The following is a 20,920-nucleotide window of genomic DNA, read 5'->3' as shown; positions in this document are numbered from 1 at the left end:
AACATGAGGCAATAAAAAATATTTACTGAATGAATCATCCTAAACTGTATGCTCAGCCATGTGCTTAAAAGGGAGTAGAAAAAGGTAAAAAGATAACCCTTGTTACTGCAGAGTGCAATTCTGACAATTATGATATTTATGAAAATTGGAACAAATCATAGTGTCTAGCATTTAGCAGGTCCTCAATAAATAATTGTTGGATGGAATTAATTCACGTGGAATGAGGGGAATAAAATAATCTCGTTACTGTGTCACCTTTAACCATAAGTCTTAACACACTAGGGTAGAAGGGTTGTCTGTGTTATCAGGAAACCTCCAGGAGTGACTGATTTCCTTATAACAAAAGCTATCCATTTTTTCATGCTTTCCCACTGAAACATATAAAATTAAATAAACATAAAAATAATTACTAAGGTAATGTCAAAAAGGACCCCCAGAAAAGAAATGTTCAGGAATATAAAAGACCCTTAGATAATCACAGTAAATTAAAACATGACAAAACAAACCCTACCGATAAAAAACAGATCACAGATGTTAACATCTTTCTTCAGAAACATGTGATCTATGAATTGAATTTTCTAAAAATTCACTATGAAAACATTCTCTGCTACACCTTTAGTTAATAGAACATACCCCAAAGATGAGCCCCCAAAAGAGATGAGAATCACTTCATCTTTTGATGTTTATTAAGTTTGGCCTCACCATTTTGCAATTTGGATTTCATATACTTACCACAATTCAGAATCAGCTACCTTTGTTCCAAACCCCAGATCAATCTTGCCATATGTAAACTGTTGTTCTATCAGAGTGGTACATTTGATAGTAGTCAAAATTTTAGCAACATGCACTTTTAGAGTATCATCTCCACATAGAGGTAACTTTGGTTAAGGAACATGAACAAAAAATTTTCAAAAAGCCTTACATTTGTATAGCACTTTACAGCATTTAGGATGATTTCATGCAAATTATCTCACTGAAATTTGGTATAATTATTGTTACATTAGCTCAATGACAGATTAGGAAACAAGAGTTCAGAGCATTTAGGTGGCTAGAGATGAGACTGACACCAACAGTTTCTGACTTAAAGGTAAAAGAGAAAGAATCTGTTTCTCTACTAGATGTTAGTTTTTTGCTAGCAGGTTATCACAACGGTTCAGTAAGTATTTGTTGAACTAAAGGAAGTTATTTTCTCATACTTTATATATTGTAAGTTATTTTGAATACTTATAATTTAAAAAGGGTCGTTTTCCCCTGGCTGGGTAGCTCAGTTGGTTGTCCTGATACACCAAGGTTTTGGGTTTGATTCCCTGTCAGGGCACATAAAAGAACCAATCAATGAATGCATAAATAAGTGTAAAAACAAATTGATGTTTCTCTCTCTCTTAAAAATTGATTAATTGATTGATTAAAAGAGTCAAATTTGGTATCAAATTTGAGAGAAGGCCTGAATATATTATAGATATCATTAACGTCAAGCAAAGTACTCATGTGTCTCTACAGCGATGATTTCTCAATTTTAGCTGTATGTCAGAATCACCTGGGTAGTTTAAATAAATAATCCTAAACTCCTCTCCAAAGTATTCATGTGTCTCTACAGCAATTTCTCAATTTTAGCTGTATGTCAGAATCACCTGGGTAGTTTAAATAAATAATCCTAAACTCCTCTCCCCTAGCCTTTAACTCCAGTTAAATAAGAATCTCTAGAAGTAAGGTTCTGGTGTCAGTATTTTTTAAATGTCCTCCTGATGATTCTAATAAATAGGCAAGGTTGAGAATCACTGTTGTAAAGGAAGAAGAAAATTAAGAAGCAGCAGCTCAGAGAGAAGAGTAAAGAAATACAGAGTTTGCTCTAAGGCAGGACAAAGTTGAGCAAATTCTTCCTGCTCTTAGATACAAAGAAACCTAACTAGGCAAATGTAAGAGATCTGGCTCAGATATAATGGCTCCTTGCTGGTTTTTTAAAAAAGGATTAAAGCATTAATGAAATATTTAAAAACTGAGATTTGGACTTTTTGGAGGGTTAGAATCAGCTGATCTTAAAAAAAAAAAAAGTTAGCAAGGAAAGACCTAAGGAAATCAGTATATATAAGTTAAACAGTGACACTAACTGTACTCAAGGTTTTTCTTGAAATGAATTAATTTGTCTTCATAATATTTGTCTGTTTTATTACCAAGTGTGATGTCACCTTTATTAAAAACATATATGCTTTAATTTTTAAAATACAACTAAATATTACTGAGCTAAAATAATAACACCTTTACCAACATTTATTATTATGATATACTCCATCAAAGATGGCACCACAAATCATCCAGGGGCAACAATTAACATCAGAAGTAACAGGGCAGTTAATTTAGAATTTAGCTCCTAATCTAAAATTATAATAATATCTAAATCAAATTTAAAAAGCATTTCTAAAAATGTTCTTTAGCTTAAAAGTTTTGCACAAAACTAAGAAAAAAAAATCTGAATAACTTTTATAGAAATTCTTCATTGAGAATTAGTTCTGTAGTTTAAACTTCAGTTCAATAATTGTGAATAGATACAAGCATGAGAAGTTACAAAATTACAACTAAAGATAAAAGTGCAGGAAATACAATGCTGGGGAAAAAGTGAGTGGTTATTCAGTTTCCATGTTTATAATAGTAAAGGATATTTAATAAAACTTCAATGCCTTTGACCATCCTTTCACATTTTTTTCTTATTAAAGCCTCATCCAGATTTTGCTCTGTGAACTGAAGCTGATCAAGAACTGTAGGCAGCAGAAGGGTCACAAAACGGTCAGCTAAGGAACTGTTAGCAGTATCTATGACATCCTGGAACATAACCACCACCAATAATTAAAAACAAAACAAAACAAAAGATGCAATACAGAATGCAGAAATAATCATGGAGCTGTAATACTTTCTTTAAATGTTTTATAATTACTTTAATAGTTCATTGACCTGTATCTTCTATTAAAAATCTACCTTTTAGCCCAGCCAGTGTGGCTCAGTGGTTGAGCATCAACCTATGAACCAGGAGGTCAAGGTTCGATTCCCAGTCAAGGCACATGCCAGGGTTGCCAGCTCAATCCCCAATAGGGGGCATGCAGGAGGCAGCTGATCAATAACTCTCTTATCACTGATGTTTCTATCTCTCCCTCCCTCTCACTTAAATCAATAAAAACATATTTTTAAAAAAAAAATCTACCTTTTATCCAGTGTTGAGGGCTATGATGACTTCTTTCTCACACAGAACAATAAGGTTTTGGGATAATCAACTGCAAACAAGACGTTTTTATTTATTTATTTAATTTTTATTTTATTTATTTATTTTTAAATATATCTTTATTGATTTCAGGGAGAGAAAAGGAGAGGGAGAGAGAGTTGAAACATCAATGATGAGAGAGTCATTGATTGGCTGCCTCCTGCACGCCAATCGGGCATGTGCCCTGACCAGGAACCAAACCCCAATCACCTGGATCCTAGGTCAACGCTCAACCGCTGAGCCACTCCCGGACAGGCAACAGGACGTTTTTAAATAGACTATATTTGTGACTTAAAAACTATTTTAAATTAAAAGTGTATACTAAAGACAAGTATCCTGAATTTGCTAAATGTAATTACAACAATTATATAGGCACTAGTTTTAATGCTTTACAACCACAAGTAATTCCCATGAAGAATCTCAAAGGGCTTTTGAAACACTAAAACTGATTGTTAACAGTCAAGACTAACTTAAAACACAACAACCTGTGCATAATTCCTAACAAATATATTTACTCATTCATACACATTTCTGTTTATGCATAGGACTCAGTAAGAAGAGGGGAAGAATTCTAGAAAGATACTGAATATAGGCAGAATAGGTAAAAACAGGGAGAACAGTAGAGAATACAAAATGACCCTGATGGTAGAATCTGTTAGAATGTAATGGCCTCTATGGCAAGAATTTTTGTCTGTATCCTAATGATAGGGGAAGGGCATGTAATAGGAATAAAACCACAGTTGTTTAATGATGATTCACCTTACTGACTCTGGGAAACTGGAGGATGTGCTGAAAGAAGAAAAACAGGGCTATAAAAAGACAAGACACCTCAGAGCCTGGATATGGGTCTATTACCAAGGATAGGACACACTGTGACTTGGTTGTTGTGCCTGGACCCTCCCCCCCCCGGGAGTTTCCCTCAGGAATGCTGACCATTCTCCGGTCCCAGGAACGGGCTGAGCTGTTTTTAACATCAAAAATTAACTACCTTGTTATTAGACTTCAAGATCCTGGAAGGAGACACACAGACCACAGGCCCTGCAGCCTTATCCTGCCCCCCTTTCCCCTTGCCCGCAGCCCTTCTTCTTTAGCCCTATATAATCAGCCAGCTAGCCGGAGGTGTTAGAGCAGAATTTTCAGGATGACCTGCTGCTCTCTCCATACTGCCGGCATTATTAGAATAAACGTTCATATATGATTCAACCTTGTCTCTGCTTAACTTGGCTCAAGTGGTGACAGGTGGCCTTGGACCCGTTTTGTGTCTGATTTCACTAGTGTCTAGAAGTGTGGGGCATGCTTCATGCCATTTCACTGACTGAATCCAATGTCCCTGTTAATCCACTCAAGAGAGCAGACCATACCTACTGAGATAGACAGAATGTGATTACTTCAAAAAATAGTCATACAACAACAAACATACAAACCATAAGCCTTTACTAATTACACTGACAGGAGTATATATATATATATGCTATTCAGTGAAAAAAAGGAAACACTAATATTTGTGACTCTGCCAAAGAAAAGAAATTCAGTAACTGAATGGTAGGGAGCCTAGTAATGAAGAAGTTTTCCTAAAGTGTGTGAACTGGAAGTCTATTGTGAACATATCTGAAAACAAACTATTCATTGAGAATCATAAAAGTGAGAAAGTCAAATTATCAAATATTACCTCAAATATTTCCTTGAACAACTCCAAGGCTAAAATAGAACAGTTTTCTGATCCATCCAAGGGTTGGCTTGACCAACGAAGTAGAGCTACAGTAGGTTCTACACATTTAGAACGGCTTCCCAGAATGGTGTTGCCAGATGGAGATTGTTCAAATATCATCTGAGTGAGGACATGGCGCAGCTGGGTCACTGAACAGAAGGCAAGAAGTAATTCTAAAACCTGTGCAATACAAAGTCTTCATTAAATGTCAATTCCATTAGACTTTAATGCACAAAGCAACCAAATTATAAAGCTGAAAGTGACATACATTTTTTTAAGAAAATACAATAAAAATTAGGGGCAGCTTCCAATTTTTCTTTCAGTATTATTTTTCAAAATGAGTAACAGGTCCACACAGTTACGAAGAAATCTGTTAATGCTGGTAACTCCTGATTGACAGGACTATGAGAGCCAAAGAAGGAAGGGCAACTTCAAGTAATGTTTACATGCCTTCTACAGTACTTAATTTTTTAAAGTACATATATATTTTATGTACTTTTATTTTTAATTTTAAAAATAAAATTAGTGATTAGCACTTGCTCTCATGCTAAGATTCAAGAATTGCTATAAAGCATACTACATACTTTAGGATAATATTTAAAAGTGGCATCCCAAAAAGCTTTAAAACCTTAAGAATGGCTATTTCCAACCCATGTTTGCATGTCAGCATTATGCTGCTTAGCTCCCCTATTCTACCTCATTTCCTCTTTACTTCATAGTTGGGCCTTATCCCATTACATAACATCCCACATCAACCTGTTTATTAACTGTTAAGTTAAATTCTACCTTATTTCATATACCACCGACCTATCTTTAAAAATTTTTTTTTGTATCTCTCTGCCTATCACCTATTTCCTACGTTTGTCTGTTTCTTGTAAATGACATATAATTGGGATTTGTGTTTAATCAACTTGATAGTACCTAATTTTAATACAATTCAGCCCATTAGCATTTACTATGAAACAAATGATAACAATCTTTGATTTGTTTTCTTTTAAACATAAATTGTAGTACTTGTTTTTGAGTAGGTAATACATTTTCTTGAGTCAAAAGTATGTACCAGTCTGACCTCTAGTTACACTCCCAGGGGCAAGGAATGTTACTAGTTTCTTGTTTATCTTACAAGAAAATACTTTCTCAAGTTCACTTACTCTGTAAGTATAACATACAGAGAGGTAAACAAGTGAATCGCTACTGTAAAGCTAGATGGTTTTCCCAAAGTGAACTCACCTGTGTAACTAGCAACCAGATCAAGAAAGAAAATTCTACCAGAACCCCAGAACCCACTTGTTTCCCCTCCTAAGGCCATGTGGAACCACTCCTCCACATCCAATTTCTGACACATAGATTAATTTTATCTTAGCTATCCTTGGATCTTTGTATTACTACATAAATGTTTCAATCACTTTACCAGTTTATATTAAACGATCACATGGAACTTTATACAGGGCTGGGCAAAAGTAGGTTTACAGTTATTCATATGGAAAATACAATAATCAATAAATAATAATACAAGAATAAACTGTGTTTTATGTACTCACAACTGTAAACCTACCTTTGCCCCACCCTGTATATAAAATGGAATCTCATAGTGTATACTCTTATGTCTAGCTTCTTTAGCTTAGCATTATGTGAGATTCATCCATATGTTGCATGCAGTTTCATTTCACACACGTTCACTGCTTTAGAGTGCAGTCATGCACCACATAATGACATTTCAGTCAATGACAGCCCACATATATAATGATGGTCCCGTAAGATTATAATGGAGCTGAAAAATTCCCATCACTTAGTGTCATCTTAATGCCAGAGAGCAACTACTCATGTGTTTGTGGTGCCACTGGTATAAACAAACTTACTGCACTGCCAGTCATATAAAAGTATAGCCATACAGTTATTTTCAGTGCATAATACTTAATACTAGTCAACGACTGTGTTACTGCTTTATGTATTTACTATGCTATACTTTTTAATCATTTTATTTTTTTAAATATATCTTTATTGATTTCAGAGAGATGGAGAGGGGGAGAGAGAGAGAGATAAAAACATCAATGATGAGAGTCAGTGATAGGCTAGCCTCCTGCACGCCCCTGCTGGGGATCAAGTCTGCAACCCGGTCATGTGCCCTGACCGGGAATCGAACCCCCAATCGCCTGGATCCTAGGTCGACGCTCAACTGCTGAGCCATGCCCGGCCGGGCTTTAATCATTTTAGAATGTACTCTACTTATAAAAAACCAGTTTGCTGTAAAACAGTATGCTGTTATGCCAGTAGCACCTTCAAAGATCTCATGTTTATTGCATCTTGATTGCAGCATTTCCCCTTGTGCTTGATTTAATCTCATGTTTTATTAATTTAGTGTAGGTGTGCAGTGTTTATAGTCTACAGTAGGGTACAGTAATGTTCTAGGCCTTCACATTCACCACTCACTCACTCACCCAGGGCAAGTGCCTTATATACCACACCATTTTTAAATCTTTTATACTGTATTTTTACTGTACCTTTTCAATATTTAGATGCATAAATACCACTGTGTTACAACTGCCTACAGTATGCAGTACAGTAACATGCTGTACAGGCTTGTAGCCTAGGAGCAACAGACTATACCATATAGCCTAGGTGTGTATTAGGCTATACCACCCAGGTTTGTGTAACTACATTTATGATGTTCATACAAAGTTTCACTTCTCAGAATGTATCCCTGTTGTTAAGCGATGTATGACTGTATTCCAGTGTATAAATATACTATAGTTTATCTGCCCATTCCACTGTTGATGGCATTTGAGTTTCTAATTCTTGGCTACCATGAGCAGTACTGCTATGTTTAGCATATGTCTTCTGGTGAACATACATACTCAGTTCTTTGGGGTAAATACTTAAGAGTTGAATGGTTGGATCCTGGTGTATGCATGTGTACAATGTTAGTAGTTATCAGCATGAAAGGAGTGTCAGGTTGAGAACCAAAGTTTTGCTTAACAACCGAGGTTTGACTGTAGATAATACCAGTTTTCATAAGTGGTTGTACCAATTTTCAGCCCATGCATACTGGGACACAGGAATTCTTTCCATTCTCATCTATGCTTGATCTTATCTCTATTTTTAAACTTAACCATCTGCCATCTGGTGGGTATGCCGTGGTATTGCATCACCATTTAAATCTGCATTTCCCTGAATATTAATCAAGTTGAATAACTATTTCATATTTATTGACCAATTCAAATTTTCTTTGTTTAGGTTAGCTATTGGGTTCAGTGTTTATTCTGACATATATGTACAAGTTTTTAAATAATATATTTTAGATAAGACTCTTTTTTTAAATATATGTATTATAGATAACTTTCCCCATGCTGTGAGTTTCCTTTTCACTCTTATTGGTGGACTTTACATGACCAGAAACTCTTAATTTTAATGTAGTTCTAATTATCAACTTTTTTTCTGTATAGTTGGTGGGTTTTTTTCCTTGTCTAAGAAAATCCTCATCTATTCCAAGGCTATAAAGATATTCTGCTAAGTGTTTCTTCTAAAAGTTCATAGTTCACTGTTTTACCTTTCACATCTAAATCTACAAATTTTCTGGAACTGATTTTCTCACTTGGTGTGAGATAGAGGTCAAAATTCAGTTTCTTCCCATAGATATTCAACTAACTCAGTGGCATTTAGTGAAATTACCATACTTTTAAGACTACACTGTTTCAATATGATCCATAAACTATGGGCTTGGTTTTGGACTGTACTCTGTTCCATTCTTTTAATTACTGTCGTTTCATATTAAATCTTGATATCTGGTAGTATTATAAGTCCTCCAATTTTGTCCATTTTTTTCAGGATAGCCATGGATATTTTTGGACCTTTGCATAATGATACAAAGTTTATAATCAGCTTCCCAACTTCCAAATACACCAAAATAAAACAAATACAGAAACAAAAAACACTAAAACCAGCTGTAATTTTGATTAACCTACTATTGTAAACTCTTGCTATCTATGAATTTGGTATATACATGTTTATTTAGGTGTTTTATTTCTCTCAATATTTCATAATTTCAGAGTAGAGGCTTTGTACATGTTTTGTTGGATTTATCCCCTAAAAGCATTTGACATATTTATTTATTTATATATTTTTAAAAACATATCTTTATTGATTTCAGAGAGAGGAAAGGAGGGGGAGAGAGAGAGATAGAAACATCAATGATGAGTCATTGATGGAGCCCGCAATCCGGGCATGTGCCCTGACCGGGAACCGAACCCTGATCTCCTGGATCCTAGGTCGATGCTCAACCGCTGAGCCACGCCCGGCCAGGAGCATTTGACATTTTTAAAAATCAGTAAATGATATTATTTTTAAAATTTCATTTTCTATTTGTTTAACATTTTCTGCATGTATTTTAGTGAACTTATGGACATGTCTCTCACGCCTATGTAGCTAGGAGTGGAAATGCTATTTCACATGGTATACACATGCTCAGTAGGCACCGTGAAACAGTTTTCCAAAGGGACTACTGTACCAGTGTATAAAGATTTGAGGAGGGTTCTAGAGTACCAGCAGTGTCCTGTTTCCTGATCTAGACACTGCTTGTATGTCTATGTTTAGTTTGTAAAAATCGAGAGAACTGTGCACTTTGATTTTTCCTCACTTTACAGTTTTTAAAAAGTGTAAAACAAATAGTCATGTTTTCACATACCTTTGAAGAAGAATCAGGATCCTTTCCATTAAGAAGACCTAATACTTGACTAAGACATGAAGAAAAGTGTTCATACCTAGGTTGGAAATAAAAATATACATCAAGTGAATAGTACTGTAATAACTATATAGGGTGCCAGGCGGGTAATGGAAATACTGAGGGAACACTTTGTAAGGTATATTGTTGTCTAACCACTATGCTGTACACCTGAAACTAATACAAAATTTTAAAAAAATACATCAAATAAGATTATAAAATTGATACATAAAAATATTTATGTACAAAACATTTAATTATATTTTCTTCTATTTATTATGAGCTTCTAATATAAAATAGTCTTCGTAAAGTTTATACTTAAAACTTGAAACACATTCTACCATTATGATATACATAAATTGGCTCTGTCACTTATAAGACAGTGAAAAAATGATCCATGTAGCAATAAATAAATCATTGAAACTTTCTATACCTCAATAGCCATTTTTTAAAGGTTGTAAAATTCAAAGAACACTAATATACTAATAAATTAGACAAGCTACTTATTTATAAAGCCTTTATACTTTCCAGGCATTAAATTAGGTTCTGCAGATATAGAGGTAAGGAGAAGGGCCCTGTGTTAAACAACTCTAAGAGTACTAGTGGTACCACATTACATTCTACGTGATTGGTATATCCTAGATTTGGGAGAATAGTGCCCTGTCAGAGAACTCAATAGTCTAAGAATGGAAGCAAAAAGACAAAAAATAGTAATATAGTAATGTAATGTAACACATGCTATAGTGGAAATGTATAAAGTGCTATGAAACAGGATGGGTATCAAACCTAGACTTGGTGGAAATAGGCCTGACCAGGTGAAGCTTCCCAGAGTTTAGTCTTAAAGAATAAAAAGGAGTCAAATACAACGGAAAGAGTCTTCTGGCCTTCTAGACGAAGCGCTTTAGAGGAACCAGCACATAAATACATTTCTAGCGAGGGGTAGTTCTATTTTCTGAAATGATTATACAGAAGAAAGGAAATGTGAAGAAATAAGGCTGATTGATTGGCAGGGACCATATTTTGAAGGGCTATAATAAGAATGTGGATATTCACCATGAATACAATGGCAGATCACCGACTTGAAAAAGGACATAAGGTTGGAGAAAAAGATGGAAGTTGGACATATGTATAAATCACAGGAGTCACCTGAATGGTAGGCACTGAAGAGATAGGAGAAACTGCTGAAGATACTACAGAATGAGACTTAATGCATAGAATGGGATATGTTTATGAACAGAACAGGAGGACACTAAGTAAAAATTGGAATAAACATAGGTAACTTTGCCTAGAACATATCTGAGGAAACTCCAATTATATGGAATTCAGAGGGGTTTTTTCTGTGAAACAAAGATTAAGAACATGGACATCTTCTAAGTGAAAAGTGGTAAGAAGAAAGTAGCAAATATTTAAAGGAGCCACTGTAGAAAATGTGAGAGAAAGCTGACTGGGAATAAATATAAGGGGTGCTGCCCAGATAAAGTTAGAGATCATGAGTATGTGGCATACATATTCATAAGGTGTGATTTTTCTCAAGCTTTAATTAGGAACACAGGTATTAAGTTAGACTTTGGAACAGGAATGTTTTGCTAAATGATAGAGCAGGTAAATAAGAGGTCAACATAATTTTCTTTCCAGAGGGGACTCTGGGGTCTAGGCTAGACAGAAAACAGATAAACGTAATTAAGAGATATATAGAAGTAATTAAGCAACCACTTACTAATGTTAAATCAGATTATCTCTCTGTCCTCCTAAAGAGGTATACTCAAAATAATTTTTCTGTTTACTCTGAAGCTGTTAAATAAGCACTTTGGGTGGTCAGAATAGGTATTATATGAGAATATATTGGGAATATTCTTAGAAGAGATAAAGAGAGGGCAGGTAAAGGGAGGGCACTTTGGAAGACAGTTCTCTTACCTACTGATGCTTAAGAGAAAGAAAAATAAAATGCCAATGTGAATGCTGTTTGATATTACAAAGTACCAGTTAACCATATGAGTAGTGGTCAACTTGCCCTAGTGCTTAGCTTTTGTTTTTTTAACTTCTAGATTCTGTGTTCTTTAAAGATTAGGAACTACGTACATCTTTGTGTAACTTCTAGATTCTATATTCCTTAAAGTGTAGGAACTGCCTTCCTGTTCCTGTCTCTGCTAACACTGACTCCTCCCCCATGCTTGAACACAGTAGGGCTCAATAAACATTTTCTTATTTCTGAATGATTCGTTATCTTAACTTTTTGAAGCAATTTCAACAATTGTCTAACTTAGGACCACAAAGCAGCTTAGACATTGGGGAAATTTAATTCAAGATGCAATAAGGCCATGAGCTCTTTGGGAAACAGTTGCTAATCGATCTCGAAACTTAAATAATTATATGAAATGTCAGTGAGATAGAATGAACATATAAACGTGTTCTCATTTTTATCTCATAACACAATAGAGGCATCCGCTAAAGGAAACATCCATTTTTTATACAAAAAAGAAAAAAGCACACAAAGACATACTGACATGAATGTTCCCATAATAAAGATATTCTTTCAAAAAATCATAATGTTCAAGATTTAAACTGGTTTTAAAACAGATTAATCGAGATTTGTAAATTGTGGAGAATGACAAGTTTATTCATCTAATACAAAGGCTAAAACATACACACATGCCCTCGTTATACTTTTACATTTCAGGCCAGGAAAGCAAACAGAATGGGAATAAAGCACATCAAGATGTTCTTATTTGGTCTATTGTGAACCAAGTAGAATTCAAGTTTACTAAATCTAAAAACGAAGTTTTATTTATCAGAAACATCTTGTTTTGTTTGTTGTTGTTGTTTTTTTTAAAAAAAGGTCTTAAAATTTGTTAAAGAGACCCATACCTGGTAAGATAATCAGCAATTTTAGGATTCTTCAGGAGATCCATCAATAGGTCAACTGAATACTTTCTGGTTAATGTGCCATCACCATTTATGAGAATATTAAATATTAGCTGAAAAGTCTGATGAATGTTTCGAGCATGGAATAGCTTAAAAACAAATTAAGGAAAGCATATTATACCAAAAAAAAGTTAAGTTGAAACCATCCTAAAACTTAAATAAAGAGCCTCTCTTTTAAACTACCAGAGAATATAAACTTCAGAATTATCTTCAAAAATAGTAACAAAAAGAATCATATTTACCTTTTCCCCAACCTCTTCGTTTAATGTCAAACTGGATAATATTGAAAGTGCAAACACAACTACAGTTAAACTGCTATGAGCCAAGAAGCTTATAAGAGTTCGATAAAAAGATTTCACGTTATTCTGAGGAAGAAAAAGTTAAAAATAAGTTAGAATGAAAAATTATAAGTTTTATATTTTGGTTCAGAAAGTGTATCTTGCACAGGGTAGATAAACTTTTATTAATCATCATTATCAACTTAAGACATCATTTCAAGGAGAGGGTACTTTCATATACTGCTTACAGTAGTATAGACAAGTACAATCTTAATGAAAAGCAGTGTTCGGATATGGGATTATGAATAAAAGTGTAACTTCTCAAACATTTCCATGGCTCAAAATAACCTCCACCTCCAAAATAAGACCAGAATAATCCAACACATGAATGAGATTATTTAATTTAAAATTAAATAGGTAATACTGTATATTACACAGCAGGGGAATTGTCCACAAAGCACTTTAAAGAATCAACAAACTTCCTGGATCTAATATATTTCTAATGGTGGGTCAGTTAACCTCTTTAGTGTGCCTTCACTTATCACAAGTACTGGTAGCTGATCAGAGGCATTTACTCATGAGTCTTTCTGGTAGAGCTGCCACTGATTTTGTGGAAATACAAGACTGAGGTAAATGGATTGCCAGTGATATGCATCTCTTCTATCAGCACAAAATAATTTAGCTTTCCTTGTGTTATTCAATACAACAAATAATGGGATACTAGCAGAAGAAAAATTTTTAGCACGCAATACTTGCATTAACCCCTAACATCTTAAACACCACATATGAAGGGTGCAGTACTTCAAGTTATTTGTATGTCAATTTGATTCTGCATTAACTCTGATGGGTCAGCTGCACAAGACAAGATGGATAAAATTCTCTTGAAACACAGAACCCACGACAAAACAAGAATGAAACATTTTACAAACAAACTTCTTACCAAAGTCTTTATGTGTGTTTGAACAGAAAGATTGTGTCGACAAAGATTTGCCAATAATCCTAGACAAGGCATTGTTAACTCATCTTCAGAAGACTGACTATTGTTTAAAAAAAATTAAAAAAAAAAAAGCAATAAGTTCATTTTAAATTACTGAAAATATACACATATAAATTCCTCTTTGCATACAAAAAGAAAAATCTGATTAACATGTGAAGACCATCAAGCTTTGAATAGTATTGCGCATTTATTTCATGTTTTGAAACGAAACGATCCTATTAAATTGCAGCACAGAAATATGAAAATAATTGTAAGAGTGATCACATGCTATCTGATCAGTATATTCTCCTACCAAGATTAAATATAAACATATAACTTTCAGTTTCAATCGTTTTTTTCTGCTCAAATAAAGTTATTTCAAAAATTTTTGTTATGAAAATTAAAGGTGCTTTACACCATTTGATCCTTAAAATCATCTAAGGAGTAGACAAGAATCAGTCTCAGTTTAAAAAAGATGGATAAAATTATCTAAGTAAAATTGATTACATAGCTTTATTTTAAAAATAAACCAATAGATTATTTGGTTATATGTTTGGTTGCATACTCACATATGATCTATCAGGAATGTAATTAATTCATCTATATTTGCACCAGAATGGAAAATTTTGACGTTATATGTTAACCTCTGCAGAAGTTGAATGCACTGAGAATAAAAAAATAGTAATGAATATAAACACATAAAAACATATTGCATGCTCCCCAAAATGGACTCCTGTGCATATTCTGAACACATCACCATTTCAGGAGGCAGACTTTAGAGCAAGAACTTTTCCATTTCTTAAAATGGTTCTCTTTTTTAATTTTAAATGCAAAGTAGTTAGACTACTAAGAACCTTGGGATTCATCTCCTGACTCACATATTCTTACACATCCTAACTCAAGCAGAGCATCTTTCCATCAACCTGGTTTACTTAATCATCTTAAACTTATATGTAGGTTGAAACATATATATTCCATCAATTTTTATATACATTTTTTCACATTCATCATCTTTAAAATTTCATGTCAGTTTAATTGGCAACACTTTTCTTTCTTACAACTGCATTTTAGGTTCAATAATGGGTATAAGAGCTTTGAGTCTATGCTAAATAAGACCAAATCTATAGCTACAATTTTTGTAGACTGTTTCCTCAACAAATTGAGACTATATGCCAACTCAAATTACAATTTTAATGCGAATAACATTTATCTCAAAATGCTGACATTTGTGTTTACAATCTGTCAAAGAAGTTATAATGTAGATTTGTTTTCTTTAGTAATAGTGCAAGATATGAATAAGCTTCCCTTCTTCACAACTTTTAAATAGTAGTACATGTGTGATCAACCTGTTCTTAAATTTATTAATGGCAAGAATGTGCCTAATCTACAGTATTATGCTGACATATACGCTATAAGTTAGTTTCTAATAGATACTATCAATTTTGATCTGAAATTAAGGAAGAACAAGTACTAAATGAAAAGTACAGTGCAGTGTGTATACCTGCAAAAACACTGAATCACTGTGGCAAGTGCTGCTCCGACATACCACTCCTGCCAGCACATTATTCAGGTTATATGTATTCTGAAGATAGTCTCTGGTTTCACTGTCTACAGCTGTAAATTAAAATAAAAGGCACAAAACATCAATTTTACATATATCTTTATGCTGAAAGAAATAATTTTAATTTCCCTATTAAATTTGCCATTATATAAAAACATCAAATATGGTATGGCTAATTTACAAATACTTTCCAATTCAGCAGTTTAGTCAAGAAATTACATGAGCTGGAAAAGAGAAGGGAGTGTGCGCTTTTCCTTTTTTGCCAATAAACAAATGATTTCTCAATGTGGGCTAAATCTCAAGTAAAAAATTTGCTTTACATATTTATACAAATTTTACTGTTAAAAATCATTTCAATTTTTCTGTAATCTAAAACTACTCTAAAAATGAAGTCTATTAACTAAAAAATAAATAAAAATTTAAAAAGCAAATATAAAGATCATTTTAATATATTTCAACATTGAAAATGACTGCCATTCTCATACATATGGTTGGTGGATGTTAGAATTAGCATAGCCTTTTTGGACAGCAACTAAGTAATGACTATCAAACTGAACAATGTCCTGAAAATTCTCCTGGGAATTTATTCAACAAATACGCAGTAATATTTGAATAAAAATATTCATGCACTATTGATTCTAACAGCAAAAACTCAAGAAAAGAACATACATGAGTACACATCCTTAGTGGAGTCACTGAATAAATTATATTACTCTACAATGTGGTACAAGGCAGCTATTAAAAAGATTGCACTATAGAAAGATATCTAAGACATAACAAGTATAAAAGAAAACAAGTGGTGCTCTGCAACACCATTTTCGTTAAAAATAACCAAAATTATTTGTTAATTTTTATCTAAAATTATTTGTTATAGCATAAAAAAAAAATCTGGAAAGACACATATCAAACAATTAAGAAAGCTCTCCAATATTTTTCCCAAAGTGGAAATGATGAGGAGGGTGGTGGTGATGAATAAAGACTCATTTTATTTTACTCTCTATACTATGCTGTCTAATTTGGTAGAGACTAAGCCACATGTGGCTATTTAAATATAGATTAATTAAAGATTAGGTTCCTTAGTCTAGTATTCACACTTCAAATGGTCAATAGTCCTATGTGGCTTGTGGCTACTATATTGGATAACAGATACAGAACATTTTCATCAAGAAAGTTCTATTGAACATGCTGTACGTCAATCCTTCTGGATCACTGGGATTTTGTTTTCAATAATAAGCACATGTTAATTTTATAATCATACACAAAAGTATCTCACCACACCCCCAAATACAAATCAAGAAAAAAGGTAACTATTAAATGAAAATTTAAAAACTAAAGCTTAAAGTAGGAAAAAATAGAAAAAGCAACACCATTTTAACCCTTAGCTCTAAGTGTAGTCTATCAAAAAAGGACAATTGTTTTTTATCATTAGCAGTGATTTTTCCAAGCAGCGTATTTAATATTGGCATTATGTGGATGTAGTTTTGGTTTTTTTTTAATTCAAAAGTAGGTCAGCATTTCTGAAGGTGCATTATCTGTAGACCACTGAACCTTTGATATGTTTGAGATTCTTTGTTCCAAAAATTTTTAAGAAAGCATGCATACAATATTCCCCTTTCAAGATATCCACAAAGCAAAAGTATTCTGTAAGGTCCTGCAATGAAGAAATCTTTTGAATATGAATCATTCTCCTAAAGATTCTATAACAAAATCTGCCCTTTAAAAATTGTTAAATTCATACATCATCTATAAAACGAAAAATGGAAATTAAATTACCTAACTGAGATAGCAAACTGATGATACTGAAGATCAGTGGTGCACTTATGTTTGGGTCTTCAAGTAGCTCTACAAGGCAACTCAAGCATTCACTTGGTAATATCTGATTTGATGTAAATAATCGTGTAAGCTTCTGTCCAGAAATTACCTACAAAATAGTAATTAAAATGTGTTAGTTAAAAATTGGTGCCCTGCTGGTGTGGCTCAGTTGGTTGGTCATCGTATGTCCTGTGCACCAAAAGGTTGCTGGTTCTATTCCTGGTTAGGGTTGTAGCCGATTGATGTTTGTCTCTCTCCCTCCCTCTTTCTCTAAAATTCAATGTAAAAAAATTTGTTTTTTTAATTGGCAGTTTTTATCTCTTTTCCATTTCAAATAAAAACTAAGTTCTTCCAAAGTGCCATTGCCAGTCTCCCAATTCCGAAAATTCATACATGCTGTTATTTCTGCCTGGAAGATTAATTACCTATCCCATCTCTCACTGGCTAATGTAATCATTGGGGTCTCAGCTTTAATTTGTTTCTTCCAGAAGCTTTTTCTAACCCTCTTCCACCAACTACATTAGGTTTGCCTATTACACTATCCTATAGTACATTATACTTTTATTTCATAAACTGGCAAACTTTTGATCACCTAGCAATATATATATCCTCCCTACCGACTAACAATACTTATCTTCCCTACTACACTGAACACTCATGAAGGCATCAACTACAAATCAATACTCTACTACCGATATATTGAATAAACGAATTCCAGTACATTTATTCCACCTACTTTAAGGGAGACAATGGAAAGTGAAAAGTAGCTAAATTCAGAGGCTTACCTATGTGATTAAGTAGGTGATTATTCCTTTTCCCTCCCCCAAACAGTAGCTGAGCCCAGAGATTAGAGATTTCAAAAGAGGAAGTTTAAAAAAATTTTTAAGTAGCCAGGTCAGGCATAAACAAATTTTATTTTTGGTTATTCCACTTTTTTTTTAAATCCTCACCTGAGGATATATATATATTTTTTCCACTGCTTTTCTCAGAGAGAGTGGAAAGGAGAGAGGGAGAGAGAGAAACATTGATCTGAGAGAGACACATTGATTGGTTGCCTCCTGCACACACCCCAACCAGGGCAGGGGACTGAGCCTGCAACTGAGGTACATGCCCTTGGCCGAAATCGAACCCCGGACCCTTCAGTCCGCGGGCTGACAATCTAACCACTGAGCCAAACTGGCTAGGGCTATTCCATTTTTTACTCCTTTTTTATAACCCTATAAACCACACTCGCCCTACCTCCTCGAAAAGGTAAAGCTGGGACTGAAGACCCCAAACAGTTGTTAGACAGCCATGTATTTTGAAAATGCTTTCTGAATGTTATTTATTAATAAACATACCTTTTCTATGAAAAAGGAAAACCAGTTAGTTACTTTAGAGTTAGAGTAAATCTGTTCTAAACATTTTTGTTTTTAAAAGATGAAGTCTAAGAAAGCTGTTTTAGCATTCCTCTAATCTTTCCTTTCTGTGTCCCTTTATTCCCTTACCCAGATGACAGTTTTTCTTCTAAAGCTTTGCTGATAAGGGAGCTTCAGGGTATCTTTTCCCAAGGATTATGTGTTTCAACATTAAAGTAAAAACCTGAAATACTGAAAAATGTTCCAAAGGTGAAATGATAGAAGATACTTTGTGATAAGGAACCTTCTGAGCATTGTCCTTTTGCCTACATACAAAGCTAGCCCTCTACATGAAGACATTTTCTGCTTTAAATACAATTTCCTTCAGGACTGGAACTGTATTTAAATAACATAATACTCTAACAAGTAATAATTACTTATTACAATATAAAATTTATTTTTTATTTTTTTATTTTTTAAAAAATATATCTTTATCGATTTCAGAGAGAGGAAAGGAGAGGGATAGAGAGAGATAGAAACACCAATGATGAGAGAGTCATTGATTGGCTGCCTCCTGCATGCCCCCGACTGGGGGATCAAGCCCGAAACCGGGGCATGTGCCCTGACCGGGAATCAAACCCTGATCACCTGGATCCTAGGTCGATGCTCAACCGCTGAGCCATCCCCGGTCGGGCTACAATGTAAAATTTAAAAGTCATTTTACAAATTTTCTTCTTTCCTCATACACACTGAGTGTTTTATGTAAATAGAATTTATTTTAGGAATAACTAATACTTTAGCACATACTCTGGCCTAGGCATTGCCCTAGGTACATCATGTATGTTAATTCTTTTCATATTCATAATAATCTGCAAGGTAGGTGCCAACTGTATTGTAGATGAGTAAACTGAAGCACACACTATAGTAGCATAACTGGGATTCACTGTTCCTAATCAATGCTCATAATCATTACATAAGATTAGTGCCATGAAAGCCCATAAAGATTGAGACCAGTTCAGCTCTGCCAATAATAAGAAAAATTCAAAGCTCAGTTTCTGCATGGGACTATAAAGAAAAATTAGCAGAAGTGCAGCAGGATAGCAGAATGAATAGTTAATATCCTTTCACAGAATAACCATCTCTCTTTGTATCCTCCATGTTGCTCAAAGATATCCACCATTATTATAATCACCAAAATGGTTAAAACTTTTAAATCTGAAACACCAAAGATTAGTATGGATGAATGACAGCAAATTTTATATATTGCTGGTTGAGGGTAAAATGGTGTAACTTCTGAAAAACTGCTTGGCAGTTTCAACTAAAACTGAACATAAACTGTAAGACCTAACAATTCCACTTCTAGGTATATAAGAGAAATTAGTGCATACATCCACAAAAAAAATGTATGAAAATACTTATAACAGATTTATTAAAACTCTACCCAGAACTGGAAACCCAAATGCCCATCAACAGAATACAAATAAACTGGTGAATGTATAAAATGAAATTCTACACTAATCAAAGAGTAAAATGTGCAGCATGAATGAATTTCAGAGATTACTTTGAGTGAAAGAAACCAGATACAAAAGTATGTATTGTATAAGTCCACTTATCTGAACTTCGTGAGAAGGAACAATTGAAAAAAACCTTATAGGGAGCTAGAAACATCCAATATTATCATATAGATGGTACCTACTTGAATATACACGTTAAAAAAAACTATCAAGCTCTTTCTTTAGTTAAGATTATTGCAGGTTATGCACTGAATGTATGTTATCTCTCTAAATGGTAGATTTTTCAGTAAACCCCTTGAAAGTTTGGAACACAGTACCAAGTTGTTAAGCCTCAAATTTCTTTGAAGTCTCCTTCAATTCACCGTAACACGGTGTTCAGATTCACAACATACCTGTTTATTCTGAAAGACAGGTAACGTTTCAAATTAATATTTAAAATAATTCCTTTATCTTAAAAATAAAACTAATAGCCTTGCTTATGCTGTGGCTTGAGGGTCCACTAGCACACTGCTGTATTCTAATTGAGAAGTAAAGCATTAGCATGTAACAGCTAACACCATCATTATTAGGTTTGCAGAAATTTGTTGAGGTAATGAATGAAAAAAAAATGTACTTAGGAGATGGGCACCTTAAGTAGTAAGAAGGAGCACCAGTGAAGCCGGAGAAAACAAAAGCACATTTAACGCACTCCAGTTTCACGAAGAACTAATGTTGGTGTACCACTCACCATCGTCTTCTCTGCGCTGTAGTTTGCTATCTTTGGTAATTTAACCTTTTATCACATGGTTAATATAACAGAATATATTTTAAAATTATGTTCAATTCTATATTAATAGAAGCTGCGA

General features: G+C 33.9%; 1 protein-coding gene across 2 annotated transcripts in view; it reads right to left on the bottom strand.

The window, feature by feature from the left end:
- CIP2A (cellular inhibitor of PP2A) overlaps nt 1-20,920 on the bottom strand; it is a 36,987-nt gene that overhangs the window by 15,035 nt on the left and 1,032 nt on the right. For both annotated transcript variants that reach the window (XM_081138547.1, XM_081138548.1), the window contains exons 2-11: nt 17,186-17,333; nt 15,353-15,465; nt 14,421-14,515; nt 13,816-13,912; nt 12,840-12,962; nt 12,541-12,686; nt 9,640-9,715; nt 4,920-5,138; nt 2,658-2,817; nt 733-874 (exon numbers count right to left, since the gene is read on the bottom strand). In XM_081138547.1, the coding sequence (XP_080994673.1) occupies nt 733-874; nt 2,658-2,817; nt 4,920-5,138; nt 9,640-9,715; nt 12,541-12,686; nt 12,840-12,962; nt 13,816-13,912; nt 14,421-14,515; nt 15,353-15,465; nt 17,186-17,333 (1,319 nt within the window). The remainder of the gene's footprint in view (nt 1-732; nt 875-2,657; nt 2,818-4,919; nt 5,139-9,639; nt 9,716-12,540; nt 12,687-12,839; nt 12,963-13,815; nt 13,913-14,420; nt 14,516-15,352; nt 15,466-17,185; nt 17,334-20,920) is intronic.

This window comes from Miniopterus schreibersii (genome assembly GCF_964146895.1).
Source record: "Miniopterus schreibersii genome assembly, chromosome: 5".
NCBI classification, from domain to species: domain Eukaryota; kingdom Metazoa; phylum Chordata; class Mammalia; order Chiroptera; family Miniopteridae; genus Miniopterus; species Miniopterus schreibersii.
Note: the sequence above shows the minus strand (reverse complement) of the source record. Positions and strands in the feature narration are given on the sequence as shown.